The 14,160-nt window shown below is 43.3% G+C and overlaps 2 protein-coding genes across 2 annotated transcripts in view; both read left to right on the top strand.

Annotated features, from left to right (window-relative positions):
- Window positions 1-14,160, top strand: part of pthlhb (parathyroid hormone-like hormone b) — a 117,882-nt gene that overhangs the window by 19,532 nt on the left and 84,190 nt on the right. The gene's annotated exons all lie outside the window — the stretch shown is intronic.
- Window positions 2,966-4,878, top strand: LOC138612765 (potassium voltage-gated channel subfamily A member 1-like). Its single transcript, XM_069686184.1, has one exon. It carries the CDS (start codon window positions 3,091-3,093, stop codon window positions 4,564-4,566), a length of 1,476 nt encoding a protein of 491 aa, XP_069542285.1. The 5' UTR covers window positions 2,966-3,090; the 3' UTR covers window positions 4,567-4,878.

The raw sequence follows: 14,160 nt of genomic DNA, 5'->3' as shown, positions 1-14,160 counted from the left end.
AAGCTTGTTTCTCCCTGAGATTCTCGACAACATACCGCAGTGGGATTCTCCTCTTCTACAAACTATTGGATCATTTTCTCACGGATATTCGTGCACTGCCAGAGTTGTAGCCGACAGAGACCTAACGGTGGAAACGCTGCCTTTACGGACATTTTGTGTATCATCAGTAGAAAAACAACAACATTCTTATGTGCAGGCTTTATAAATGACCACGCTCTCTTTGTATAAAAGCCTTGTGTATACTGCCTTAATGTAAATCTGACTTCTTCTTTTCTTATGCAGCTTCTGATGCAAAGTTGGAATGGCAACTTGACCTCTGTGTTGTTACATTGCAGCTCGCTGTAACACAGCCCTGAACATTACGATGCAACGTTTGCATGACATGGGTTCATTGTGAATTTTAAATGTAATAAAATATTTATTTTTCTAATTTAAACATGTATGAGAACTTAACTTAATCTTTTTTTATGAATAAAATATGAATCAGAAAATATACCACTCGCTAGTTTTCACTCTGAGTAGAACACAGAAAGCAAACATCCACGCTCATCAGTTAGTTCAGTTCACGTTATCGCACTTGGTGCTGAATGATGGGAAAAAGGCGCAGAACCAGACATTGGCTTGTCCTGCCACAAAAGCAATTAACTTAATAAAATGTCACAGTGATAAATGTAAGAGGCTTTATTTGGCTGGAGGTTCATTTTAACAAATTAGACAGATGTCTTATGACCTGATTTTGTGTTGAATGTGTGTCTTTAGGAAGTCAGAAGACGGTTGTTGTGACAGTTTTTAGGCCCTGAGAAACACACCCACCTACATACAGACCCCCTCACTCAGCAATGGATCAATACCGGCGATTATTTGCTTATTTGTCACGTAACTTTATCGCAGTGGGATAATGAATCCTGGTGTTTGTTTGGTAGTTTTCTCTGAAGGTGAATCAATCATCTGCGCTGTCCGTGGTGCTGAAACTGATCCCCCCCCGTCCTCTGCAGAGCGTGCTTTTGCCAAAATTCCCTGCCATTGTCTCAGATATACACTTCTCGAGACGTATAAAGTAATCGATAGACAATGAGGAGATATTAAAACTTAGTCAGGGTAATAATGCATCAGATATTGGGTGTGAGGCGTGCACAGCCTTCATGCAACCTCCACTTAATGTGATGGTTTCAAAGTCACGGGGGCGATTTGATCCTTAGATTGCAAATGATTAGAAAATATCAAAAGCAAGTCTCACATGGGCTCAGATGTGAAGGGTGACACTTCCAACTAACGCCCGTATAATCTTTGAATCCTGGAGTGTTAGAATAAAAAGGTGATTAAGTCTTTCAGTAATTGATTTCAGGCTCGTTTTCCAAATTATAGATGATGTCAAATGTCACGAAATGTGAGCATAGTGGTTCCGTTACTGACTGTCCTTCTTTGCAGTGTGATTGCGCCAGTGCTGGCACACGAGCGCTCTTGTTTTTGTGCTGTATAGAGAACTTCTGGCGGCGTGCTTTAGTAGAGCCGGTCTGCATTGCGTCGAAACCCTCCAACTCCTCCTCCTCCTTCTCCCGCTGCCCTCCCCTCCCCTCTGCCTACCCTCCTCTCTTCTCCCTCACCTCCCCTTCACTTGCATGTAAAATACACGGCAAAACTTGCCTGACATTGTGGAGAAAACATTTGGACATCGCTGCTGCACCTGACTGTCTCTGAAATATCCATTTTGATTTTTTTTTTTTATGCTCTCCGATCCGCGCTGAAACACATTCTGCGCGTCATCTTGTCTACTCGCAGAAAGCAGCAGATTCCTGCTGATGCAGTGATGTCTGGAAATGCCAAGAGCTCGCTTATTGCCCCTTACTGTATCTCCCCCTCCTGAATTGCAGCGCAAGATTTTCTCCTGCAGTATACTGTAAGCTGCTCACACCACCGTGCCGCCGCGCGAGGCTGAAGCTTTTCCATCTCAGGCTTTCCTCATTAGACTCTCATGATTTTTACCCTGTTTATCTCGTCGTGCCTGAAGATGTTTAGATCTTTCTGAGGACACTTCAGTTAGAATGGCGATGAGCACAGACGGGCTCTAGGCTTCTTTTTTTTTAGGTGCAATGTAAAGTTGCCACATGACACCCACTGGTGCCCTGCCGTTGGATGATTTTACTCGAGGATAAGACGCATTCAAGACCTGCAAGAGCAACTCACGGTAAGCCCCAAAACTGCTGACTTATGCAATACATATTGGTTACATTGTTTTCCACGGACAGCTGCTGTGGGTGTACAGCTAACAGACAATTGCTGTATTGTTTTTATTTCACAGATGCATTTAAGCATCTTTTCCCCGCAGTAGGCCTGTAGGCTGGGTGCATGTAGGAACATGATTTGGGATCAGTATCAAATGTTATGCGTCACATCATAACTCAGGCTGGTAAGAGTGGCGTAGGCTGGACCACTGCTATGCACCTTTAAGACACAGAGCCACGCATTTCTATGTAAAACTGGAGTAAACATCTGCACAGAAATATAAGTGTAAAAGAGATACAGGGAAAACAACATTAGATGTACAGTGTAGTAAATCCCATGTAGTACAAGAAGATTATCATTTACTAACTATTAACCACTACAAAATGATTGTTAATGCCTTCATCAAATAAATATTAGACATTCCTATTGAGGTTTTTCTTTTTACCTTTACTTCTGGACGACTGCACTAATTGCAGGCTGAGGGAAGTAAATAAATAAATAAGCTGCAGAAAATGCTGAGCCATCAAATATCTTGGCTGTTTGATCCCATTATTTCCTCCTCCTCTCTCTCTCTCCTTCTCTCTCTCCCCCTCTCTCTCTCCCTCTCTGTGTGACAGAGGCAGCAGTAACAACAGCAGCAGATGCATCGGAGAGCAGCAATGGTCAAGTCAGTGAGAGCCGCAGTGGAGCCGCACTGAGGCAGCGCAGCCAGCCAGTCCCCCCTCGAATCTGGGGAGTTCTCCAACAATTTAAGGGTTGTGGGAAGCTGAGGAGAGGAAATTTTCCCCCCATCCTGAATGCCTGCTCAGTCAGACTAACCGACATCCCAACACAGCTCCTCCTCCTCTTCCTCCTCCTCCTCCCAAAATGACCGTGGTAGCAGGAGATAATATGGACGAGACGTCGGCTGTCCCTGGCCACCCTCAGGACGCCTACCCCCCAGACCACAATGACCATGAATGCTGCGAGCGGGTGGTCATCAACATAGCCGGTCTCCGGTTTGAGACACAGTTGAAAACTCTCTCCCAGTTTCCAGAAACGTTGCTGGGCAACCCCAAAAAGCGGATGCGGTACTTTGACCCCCTGAGAAACGAGTACTTCTTTGACAGAAACCGGCCCAGTTTTGATGCCATCCTCTACTACTACCAGTCTGGGGGGCGGCTGAGAAGACCAGTGAATGTCCCTTTGGATATGTTCTCAGAAGAAATAAAATTTTATGAGCTGGGAGTGGATGCAATGGAGAAGTTTCGTGAGGATGAGGGTTTCATCAGGGAGGAAGAGCGTCCTTTGCCTGAGAAGGAGTTCCAGCGTCAGATCTGGCTGCTCTTTGAGCACCCAGAGAGCTCAGGCACTGCGAGAGGAATCGCCATAGTGTCTGTGATGGTAATCCTGATTTCAATAGTCATATTTTGTTTAGAGACTTTACCACAACTAAAAGAGGACCCAAGAGGTCGTATGGTGACAGTTGGGAATACTACAGTTTATTACAAGCCAAATATCCTCACTGACCCCTTCTTCGTCATTGAGACTCTCTGTATCATCTGGTTCTCCTTTGAGTTGATTGTACGCTTTCTGGCGTGCCCAAGCAAACCGGCCTTCTTCAAGAACATGATGAACATGATCGACATAGTGGCTATCATCCCCTACTTCATCACACTCGGCACCGAGTTGGCTGAAGACCCAGAAAAGGAGGGGGTGGGGGAGCAGGCAACATCTCTGGCCATTCTCAGGGTGATCCGTCTGGTCAGGGTGTTCAGGATCTTCAAGCTGTCACGACACTCCAAAGGACTGCAGATTTTGGGACAGACCCTCAAGGCCAGCATGCGAGAGCTCGGATTGCTGATCTTCTTTCTGTTCATCGGAGTCATCTTGTTCTCCAGCGCTGTCTACTTTGCTGAGGCAGAGGAGCAAGGGTCCTACTTTGGCAGCATCCCGGATGCCTTTTGGTGGGCTGTCGTGTCAATGACAACTGTGGGCTATGGGGACATGGTCCCGGTCACTATAGGAGGCAAGATTGTAGGATCTCTGTGCGCCATCGCCGGAGTGTTGACAATTGCACTCCCAGTGCCTGTTATTGTGTCCAACTTCAACTACTTCTACCACCGGGAGACCGAGGGAGAAGAGCAGGCCCAGCTGCTCAACGTCAGCAATCCCAACATCCCGTCTGAAACCAACTCCAGCCGCCGTAGTTCATCCACCGTCAGCAAGTCAGAGTACATGGAGATCGATGGAGACATAAACAATAGCATCGACAACTTTAGGGAGGCAAACCTCAGAACTGGCAATTGCACTATAGCCAATCAGAACTGTGTAAATAAAAGCAAGCTGCTTACAGATGTTTAGGCACTAGTTAGGAACTTTGGGATCTCATTGGGACTGTCATATGTGGAGTAGACCATCAGTTAGGAATGCTTCATTTACCTCTCCAAAGCACTCTATGGCATTAGGCCTACAACTATGCTCAGCTATATAGGAAGGAAACAGAAAAAACTAAGCTCTTAGAGTACATGACAGGTAGATAGAATAATTAATTCTTCTGATCCTACGAATACATAGTTATGTCAAAAAGAGAACATCAATTATTACGCATATACACGGCTCCCTGGAGGACGCAGAGTACACTCTGTCTTATCAGAGACGGCGTGATAATTAAAATCTTATGCATGGAGTACAGATAACATTCAGCAAGTTGCACAATGCACCAGAAAAGTCTGCAGAGACATGCAAGCATCTGCAGCCAAGTGGTAAGCGCCAAGAAGTTAGGTGACCCCTGCTCCCCCCTCCTCCCTCCTCGCTCCCTACGAAGGATCTACTATTCAGCAAAGCACCTTATAGGAGGAAGACTGATCTCTCTTGTTTGGATGTAAACAGATGGTGATCTACATGCTTCACAGACATCCGCAATGCTGCTGTTTTCCGGCAGATGCTGTAATTGTGATATCACCAAGTGATTCAATGCCATGCCCTTTAGACGCAAACACAGCACAATGATAAAGTGAGCTTCACACGAGCATGATTAGAGACTTTCCATTTTGATATCGGCATGCATGAGACATATCTCACACAATGGAAAGGATGTTCTTTTAGATACCTGCCTCCATCCCCCCTTCTCATCTGTTTTCATTCTGAGTGCACTGGATGAGTTTTTAATTTGAAATGCTAATCATTTAGAAGTATAGAAATTGAATGTTAAATCTTAAGGGAACAGTACATAAATGAGATCATAGCATGAAAAAAGTAACCTGCATTATGGTCTATCGACTAAGGTACTTTTGTATCCTGGTATATTTAATGCATGACATGAGTATACAGCTTGTTGCAATTCAGGCACTCTGCAGTGCCCTATTGTCAGGGAAACTAAGGAAATCAAATTCTGGATGTTTCTGAATTGCGATCAAATATATCCAAACCCAACTTGAGGATGCAGAGTTTCTACCCTAAAAGTAGTCGAAGAAACTGAATAAATATTATCAAAAATGCATATAATCATAATAAGCACCAATTACAGTATTAAGTCAATAGAAGCAGTGCATGGACCTTCTTTGAACAGGAAAAGTTAACTTATCATTAGTCATGCTTCCATTTCCACATCAAAATTGAGTACGTATTGGTTTGGGATCCGTTTAAAAAAAAAAAGGGATCAATACCAAAATTTCACTTCATATTACAGAGAATTATTCTGACATTAGTTGCTAGTGCCTTTATCCCTTTCACCAACAGGACCAGTGAAAGTGCCTCTGTGTACAATGGGATTAGTGAGGTTGAGCAGAGCTGGTTTACCTTCTGTTCTCGTGTTGATACTCTTGTTGGTTATGATGTTATTGATGCCAGGTGAGCAAGGTTGAAACAGCAGGTGATTGTGGTCAAAAAAGAAAAAAAACAAAAAAAGATGATCCATGGCTGTTATGCACAACCCAGTTTTCATGCCGTCACGCACTTAATTATGCCCTTAAGCAGCAATGTATTGTACTCTGCATGTTTACCAATCCAATTCAAAAGGGAATATCCATAGGTTTGAAACATCTTTTATTTATGTCGGTTGTTTGTCTGTTCGTGCACCACGCATCCTTTCAGGGTCTCTACCTCAGTGAGGTCATTGCAAACTTGCTGCAGAGCTGCAAGCTTCAATGCAGGGCTTCCTATACCATAATGCAAAATGGAACCTTAAGTGTAAACTGCAGTCATGCAACATTGAATGTGAGAGTCCCAAAGCATAGCCTTTACACAAGCACTTAGGGCAAATAGTGTACCACAATCCCGCTCCTTTCTTTCACTTAAAGCTACGCACAATCAGAACATTCATTGTAGAGATTGCTTGACTCTCCTACCGGGATGAGATTGACTGTTTTATATGTTCGTTTCTTTGAAACAATGGTATCTTAAGTTACTGTTGTGTCACAGAAACACACCTGAATGTGTTTCAACACACACACATACATGTGTATATGAAGATGGGAGATGTTTGTTAGAGTTATGTTGCAGTCTGTGGGCTTTAAGATGCACTGCTAAGTGCTGCCCGTCTTTTTGCACAATCATTTTGTTCTGTTGCTTGAGCCATTTTTTTTTTTTTTTTTTGCTTGTGAGATTTATTTTTTTTCACAATAGTGCATTGTTTCTCAGCATATTGTTCCAGAGAGGCTAACAGCAGAAAGATGAGGATGAATTGTAATGGCTACTTGAAAATCTCCAGCTACTGTACATCAATTTTCCACTCTACACAAATGATAGTAAGACTTTGTACTGTACTTGTACTGTACGCCTTTTTTTTTAGTTTAGCACTCTCCTGACAAGGTCTTGTCAAAAAAAAAAAAAAAAAAAAAAAGCTCCACTGCAGTGCTACTTGAATGTCAGTCTTTTCTGTTGGTGCAATGCTATCCTTTGTGGTGCTAGTACAGGAGTACTGCTGTGTTGTAACATCACACGTTATCCGAAGCATCAGCTAAAGCAAGCCTTTGGTAATTGTTTTGAACAAGACGTTTGCCATCTTATAAATCTTGTTCCTGTTTTGTTTTTGGTGGCTGGTTTGTTAGTTCAGGCCTCTGTTTTTTTTGGAGCTGATCTTTGTACTGTACTGCTGAAGAGTGTCTGACTCAGGCGAGGTCAAAATTCAAGATCCTTGCTAGATGTCAGTGCAAATAAGATTCATATTTGTGTCAGGGATCTTTAATTTGTAAAGGGTTTCTCGTACAGAAGGACACCAACATTTCCCAATACCATACATTATATTAGTATAGATATATATATATATATAGGGTAGACAAGGACATTATAGTAATCTCATAAATGCAGCTATCAGGAAATAGTTAGCTTTTGTCTAGTTTCTCATACAACTGATGCTTGAAAGTAGACGTGTGTCCTGCAGGAAACAGCAGAAAGTGAGGTGAAGAAAATACAGACGACACCCCTCACGTTAGAGTGCTGTTGCTAGTCTTGCTGTGGGGGCATGTATGGACGGTGCTATGCATTCAATTACCCAAAAGAGACATGCATTCTTAACAGCAATAGAATAACAGATAATCTGTTTCTTAGATGCTTTTTTGTAATAAAATGAAATAAAATAGGAAAACAAATCTATTTTGAATGTCAGAGAAACTGCGATAACTTGACAAGATAACTCACAACAGGGCTGTTTACGTTCCTCTGTGCTGTGATTTTGTATGGTCAAATGTAGAGGCTGACATTGTATTGAGAGAAACCCGTAAATAATCCAAATATAGGCTTTGTAATAGCGTCAGTCCCCATTAAACACCCTGGTCGGACTGGAGTTGTTTTGAAGTCAGGAACAAAGGCTGCTGAAGGGTTCAGTCGAACCTATAAGCAATCCCAAAGGAACAGCCCACGATGCACTTAGAGAGGATCTATCTTCAGTTCGCTGGACTGATCAGCTGTGTGTAGAGCGAGTCAGAGAAGGTGCCTAAAATGTTTTACATATTCATTTGTTTAGCTTACTGTTAGGTGTTAGGCTTCTGCAAACGAACACGAGTGAGAAGATCTATAAAAAAAAAAACTGACGACATTAACCTAACTAATCTAAAAGAGAAAACACGAAACGTCACGAGAACAAAATGCAATTTAGCTACAATAAGATAGAAAAGTAACCACTATATACTGCAATTACGTATGAACAACTCTTTTTAACGTGTGTCTTTCTGTTCCTTTTTCTTTTTGGTGGCACATTTAGGAAGAACATGCCATATACCGGAATATCGACGACAATATATTCCTCTGGCAAGCCATGATAATGAAACTACTGTATTATGATCAATTGCTATACACTAAATGATATGAACAAGAAGTGTACTATTTTAAAAAACAAACGTATGATTTGTCTTTCAAGAAAAAAAAAAAACAGGATTCATTCAAACACCATGTTCACATTTTCACCACTGCTGAACCTTACTGCTATAATGTATCTCTACAGAAAACCTACTAACCGCAAAAAACTGCATGGTCGATGGACGACTGCATGAGTTTTGCCTTTCAAACTGTGGATCAACTATAATACAGTTGCATCATTTTAAAAAAGAAACCCTTGCTTTCATCTGCACCAAGGCTTCCTGTAAGGCCCTGTTCAGAGGTTGTGGTGAAACGTGTCCTCTGCTGGATTTCTTAAAAGCACCTTAGCGCTGACCTCACCACTAAGACGGCGTCCTCGGCGCCTGCGTTGTGATTTTCAGGTTGCGAGTCTCTGAGTGTGAGCGAGGACATCAAGGGCTAGTTTCTCAAACTTTATCTCTATTCTCGGACTGAAACGCTCTTTCAAGTGACATTCTGTCCGTTCACATCTCAGTCTAGACTGTAGTGATACTGTGTAGTGGGAAACATGCCCATCATGTCTAAGCAGGGCCTGTGCCACACACCCTCCTCTGCACCACATCGGTTTTTAAGGCATTCTTGTCTGCTAGAGGTCTTGATGTTGGGACTGCTTTCTGCCTGCTGAGGAGGCACTGAACAGGATTAAAAGGTCGGGAAGTTGTGCGCCTCCCCGCCCCAAAGATGAGAAGATCTTGTCCGTGTTAGAAGTGCGATGTCTACGAGTTTGTCTTTCCTGTCAAGAACGCACGTTTAATCGCTAGTAGGGAAAGTTTTCGGAGCAAAGTGCAAAAAAAAAGGACTGTTGAACTCTTCTGCTCTTCTTTTCATCCACAAGCAAACCAAACTCTGATTGTGTTACCTAATCCAGCCGTCATTGTCATGTTGTGTTCACCAAGGATTATGCTACAATGTGTTCAGTTTGTCAGAGGATGACAAAGGCATGGTCTGTGATCTATGCAAGGGTTATTTGTTTTCCTTTCTTATCTCACTTATGATTTCACCTAACATTAACTTCAATAAATTTTTAAGGATCTGCTGGTGTTTGCTCATTTCGCCTCGGGATGGGGGTGGATGTCTGCACGAAAAAGCTACACATACAAAACCGCCTTGCACACGCAGTTGTCACAGCTCTTTCTGCACTGCGCTAACTGGAGAAATATGCTGCAGTATGCGTTGTTACAGAGCCCGGGGTCCCAATCTAAATGTGTCCTACGTCTGTACTACAGTGCCCTCTCACTGAAGCCATTAGCAGTGATTCACGGGGCTAAGGTAATGGTTCCACACTAATCCTCTTGTCCCAGGAGAGGCCCGCTTACCTCTGTCATTCCCTGCATGTTGTTACACACCTCGGGGGCCTGAAGAGCTCTCCTCCACTCTGTGCTTCCTCCGGCACTCACGCGGACGCACGCTTCAAACACTTAAAGGAATTCGCGCAATTACTGAGAGAGGTTTTACAAACAAAGCTTTACGTTCATTAACCAGCTGTAAAATGTCAGAAAATAGGCAATAATGTTCATCATGATGCCTTTAAACTGCTTGTTTTTGTCCAACCATTCACACAAGACAAAGAAAAGTAGTGTCATCGTTTGTAGGAGTTTTCTCTTCAGAATTTTGTAATAGGATAATATGTCAAATTTAGGTTTGCCATCCATTTATACTGAGAGTATAATCATTTTAAGCAGCACGTCTTTGCTAAGAGTGTGATCAGACACAACATCATAATTAAGAGCTCTTTTTATATTCAATACAGTGCAGCTGTCGAGGGCAGTAACCCTAAAACAAACATCCAATCATAGCTCGGTCAAAGGACAGCCGAGCGATGAAACTGAAATCCGTGGGCTCAGTTTTTCAGGCTGTGAAAATGATTCATTCCCACTTCTGTCCTCTGACGGCGTGAAGCTGCATATTTGTGGAGAACATTGGACAGCAGAGGCGTCAGGCTGAATGCTGCAGCTTCATCTGTCTCTCTCTCTCTCTCTCTATCTGTCCATCTGCCTGTCTCTCTCTCACTGGGTGTCTCTGTCCCTCTCAGTTTCCATGTCCGCCGCAGGCTCTCTGTGTCTGCAGCCCTGCTGTACGGTGTTTGCTGTATGGTGGTGGTGACCTTAACAGAAGTGAGCTCTTCCTTGTCCTCTGCATTGCCCTCAGGAAATGCAGCACTCCTCACTCTGCAGGCAGCGGCAGCAGTAAGGGTGGGGTGAGCTGGCGCCGGTCCCACTCTTCTCGCTCACACAGACTCTCTCTCTCCCTGTCTGACTTTGTCTCTCTCTCTCTCTCCCTCTCCCGAGTGCTGTGGAGCTCCACTGGACTGTAATAGCACGGAGCATCATGCAGAAGAGGAGCGCAGTCATAGAAGAAGATATCACACCTGCTTTTAATAGTTTCCCCTCTCTCTGTTGTTGTTATTGTTTACTCGTTTCTCCATGTCCTGTATAATCATTTGGAGTGAAGGTGTATTTCTTAAAGCTGCACCATTCAATTTTGTCACATAAGCAATAAAATAAATCTGTAATGTGAAAGATTTAGCTTGCAGTGATGAACTCACCTCGCTCTGCAGATCTCCACAGCTCCATTGTAGCCTCTTTCAGTCCAGGGCAAACGAGCATCACCGGTCCATTCGAGGAAAACAGACTGCAAATTCAGACCAAAAACAAAAACAACAATGGAAATGCGTTGAAAATGAAAAAAATGTGCTGCAAAAAACAAACGCTCTGCAAATACATGAAATACAAACTGTATATGCAGAGTAAAAAAAACTGTTGAATTAGAATAGTTTCCTAATTTGCAGCCATGTTTTCCTCACTCATACAGAGATCCAATCAGAGGCCCCCATCATAGTTTTGACTGTTTTCTTCACCTGAACATCAAATGTGTTACTTTTTAAATTGTATTTGAACTGTCATTGTCTGTGTTTTTCTTCGTTTGTTCGTACATAGTAAAGGTTTCCTCGCATAAATTAACGATGAACTAAATGATTGTGTTTTTTCAAGGGAACGTCAACTTACCATCCAGTGCCAAAAGTGCAAAAGCAAAAGCTTTCATCAGAGGGTCATAGTTTCAATCGTCGTAGTTTTAACTCGATCAGCAACATGTAGGGACTGAACAGACATTTATTTATCTAACTGAAAAAGATTATACCCTACAGCAGGGGTGGCCAACCCTGCTCCTGGAGAGCTACCTTCCTGCATGTTTTAGGTTTCTTCGCACTCTAACACACCTGATTTGAATGATCTGCTCGTTATCAACCAACTGAAGCGTCTCAGGGGATTGTTAACGAGCGAAACATCCAAATCAGGTGTTCAGGGTTGGCCACCCCTGCCCTAAAGGTTGGAAAAAGAACCCTCTCCTTCTCCTGCAAATTCTGTACTGACTCCTTCAAACTCCTCATAGAAGTTGCATGATATTTACATTATATAAGATATACAGTGTAGAACCATAGACACACCATCAAAGGGAAATATGTTGTAATGTCTATGAGGTCATTTTAGACCTTTTCTGCTGTTATGATTCAGTATATTTGGTATCTCTGGAAACTTTAGGCTCTCCAACAGAATTAAGTTGACCAATGTCGAGCTGCAGACAGTTTGTTTGTCTGCCACAGAAGATCAGCGAGGTTTAAAGGGCAGCGTTAGTAATATTTAAAATGTTTCTTATAGTCAACAAATTACAACAAAAACTACAAACGTGTGTCATTCCTCCCTTGCTTCTCCGGCTCCACCGTGACACCCTCCGACTGGGGACGTCGTCCTACAGAAGATGCTCCTATTTAAATGAGTCACAATTATATTTAGCTTCATTATTGTAAGAGGCTGAATAATTGAGGGAAAAAAACAGTTGGGTTTTGTAGTTTTTAGAAAACGTTACTTAAACAGGAGTTACTGTGAATTGCTTGAGGACAATTTTGAGTGTTTGGTGCTCTAATTGTACAGCAGCAGGGTGGTGTATGAAAGCCTGGGGAGCAACTTCGGCAGATACGTCAGGACTCTCATTCAGAAAGATTTCCTTCCCTCCTGATTCAGGTCGGTCCAATCACAACTATTTATCTTATACGAGGCGGGAGTTTTGAGGCAAACAACCAAGATGGCTGCCACTTATAGGTAACATTCTGAATCTGCAATCGAACTGGACGTTAATTCCTGTTACGTAGAAACAGATGTTGGAACTAGCGTTTTAGCCTAGCAGCTTTACGCTACATCAGCCGTTTCATTGCTCTGGTTAGTTGTAGGTCTCTCAGTGTTTTGGTCTGCACTGATCATGAGGTTCCAGACTTAACTGGATTGGTCTCCATGTTTCAGGCTGGTTGGTTGTAGGACTGGCTCATAGGTAACTCTAGTGCCCAGGTTTTTGGTAATAACGCAACATGTTAGCTAGTGTAATAATGTGCTAATACTGTTTTTTGGACGTGAATTGACTTGAAAAAAGGCTCAAGCAGTGTTGAGCTACAGAGGGGATTCTTATTCAATGTTGGCCTTTTTGTGGACAATAAGACAACGGTAGAATCTGTCATGGTACACTTACTTATTAGATGTTTCAGGTCAACACACGCATCCAGGTGTCAGCCTCCACATGCAAATGAGGAGCATGTAATTGAAACTGGGGTGTAAGCCGCTGTCTCTCTAATCCCTGATCAGCATGTTGGACTAATTGAGGTGCTGTCGGTCAGCGGTGCTGAAGGCCTCCATCCAGTTTGACGCCCCCTCTTCCTCCTCCTCCTCCTCCTCCTCCTCCTCTTCCTCCACAACTGCCTGGACACGTCTCCTTGAATGAAAAGTCACCAGTCAGCCGTTCTGGAAATGTGCTCTTATCAAGGAATGAGAGCTTACAGCCATGCATGCGTTCAAATGTGCTATTGGTGCTCATCCCCTCACTGCCTCTGTCTTTCATTCTGTTTCTCACACACACAGACAGACACACAAAGGATGGCTGATTTGCCTGAGTCAGGCCTCTGGCTCACTTGATATTCCCCGATCGATTTCTTTGAAGACAGACACTCATCCCATATCCCTTGTACAAAAATGCCGCGCCATTCCTGTTGACGACATCCGAAAAAGTTTCTCAAGGGCCTTTGCATTGTGGTCCATTCAGCTGTGCATGCACGGTATCATATGATTACTCTATATCAAATCACAAGTGTCCTCTGGTGTTGGCTTTATCGCTGTGTAAAACCAAAGCCTGCGTACAATCGTCATCCCCTAACAGCCTCCTCTACAGAAGGTCCTCAATGTTAACAATGTGCAAAATAGCTTGGACAGCATTATTGGATCTCCCTTTGCTTGAGCCAAAGCCCTTGGGCCTAACACCACCCCACCCCCAGGTCCAAGCCCACCAGCCTCTCTTATCCCCCCGATCCCCGAGGCCCTCTCTCTTGGCCCACTTCCTCTTTGCATTACCTCCATCAGGCCGGGCTGCTGACACACTTGTTTAATAATTAAGGGCACGTCCATAATTTCCTCGTCCTTGTGGAAGTCCACAAATGGTCTCTGTGAAACTCAGGCCAGTTAAATGTACCTCTTTACCTCGGGTCACTGACAGCCCTACATCACTGTAGTGATGTGGAAGAGAGATGAAACAATCCAGGGAAGGTGGAGGGAGGAGAAGGAATGAGTTCATCATGAATTATCC

The sequence above is a fragment of the Semicossyphus pulcher genome, unplaced genomic scaffold (assembly GCF_022749685.1).
Source record: "Semicossyphus pulcher isolate SPU_LCO1_2020_fin unplaced genomic scaffold, fSemPul1.0.p SCAF_8, whole genome shotgun sequence".
NCBI lineage: Eukaryota > Metazoa > Chordata > Actinopteri > Labriformes > Labridae > Semicossyphus > Semicossyphus pulcher.
Note: the sequence above shows the minus strand (reverse complement) of the source record. Positions and strands in the feature narration are given on the sequence as shown.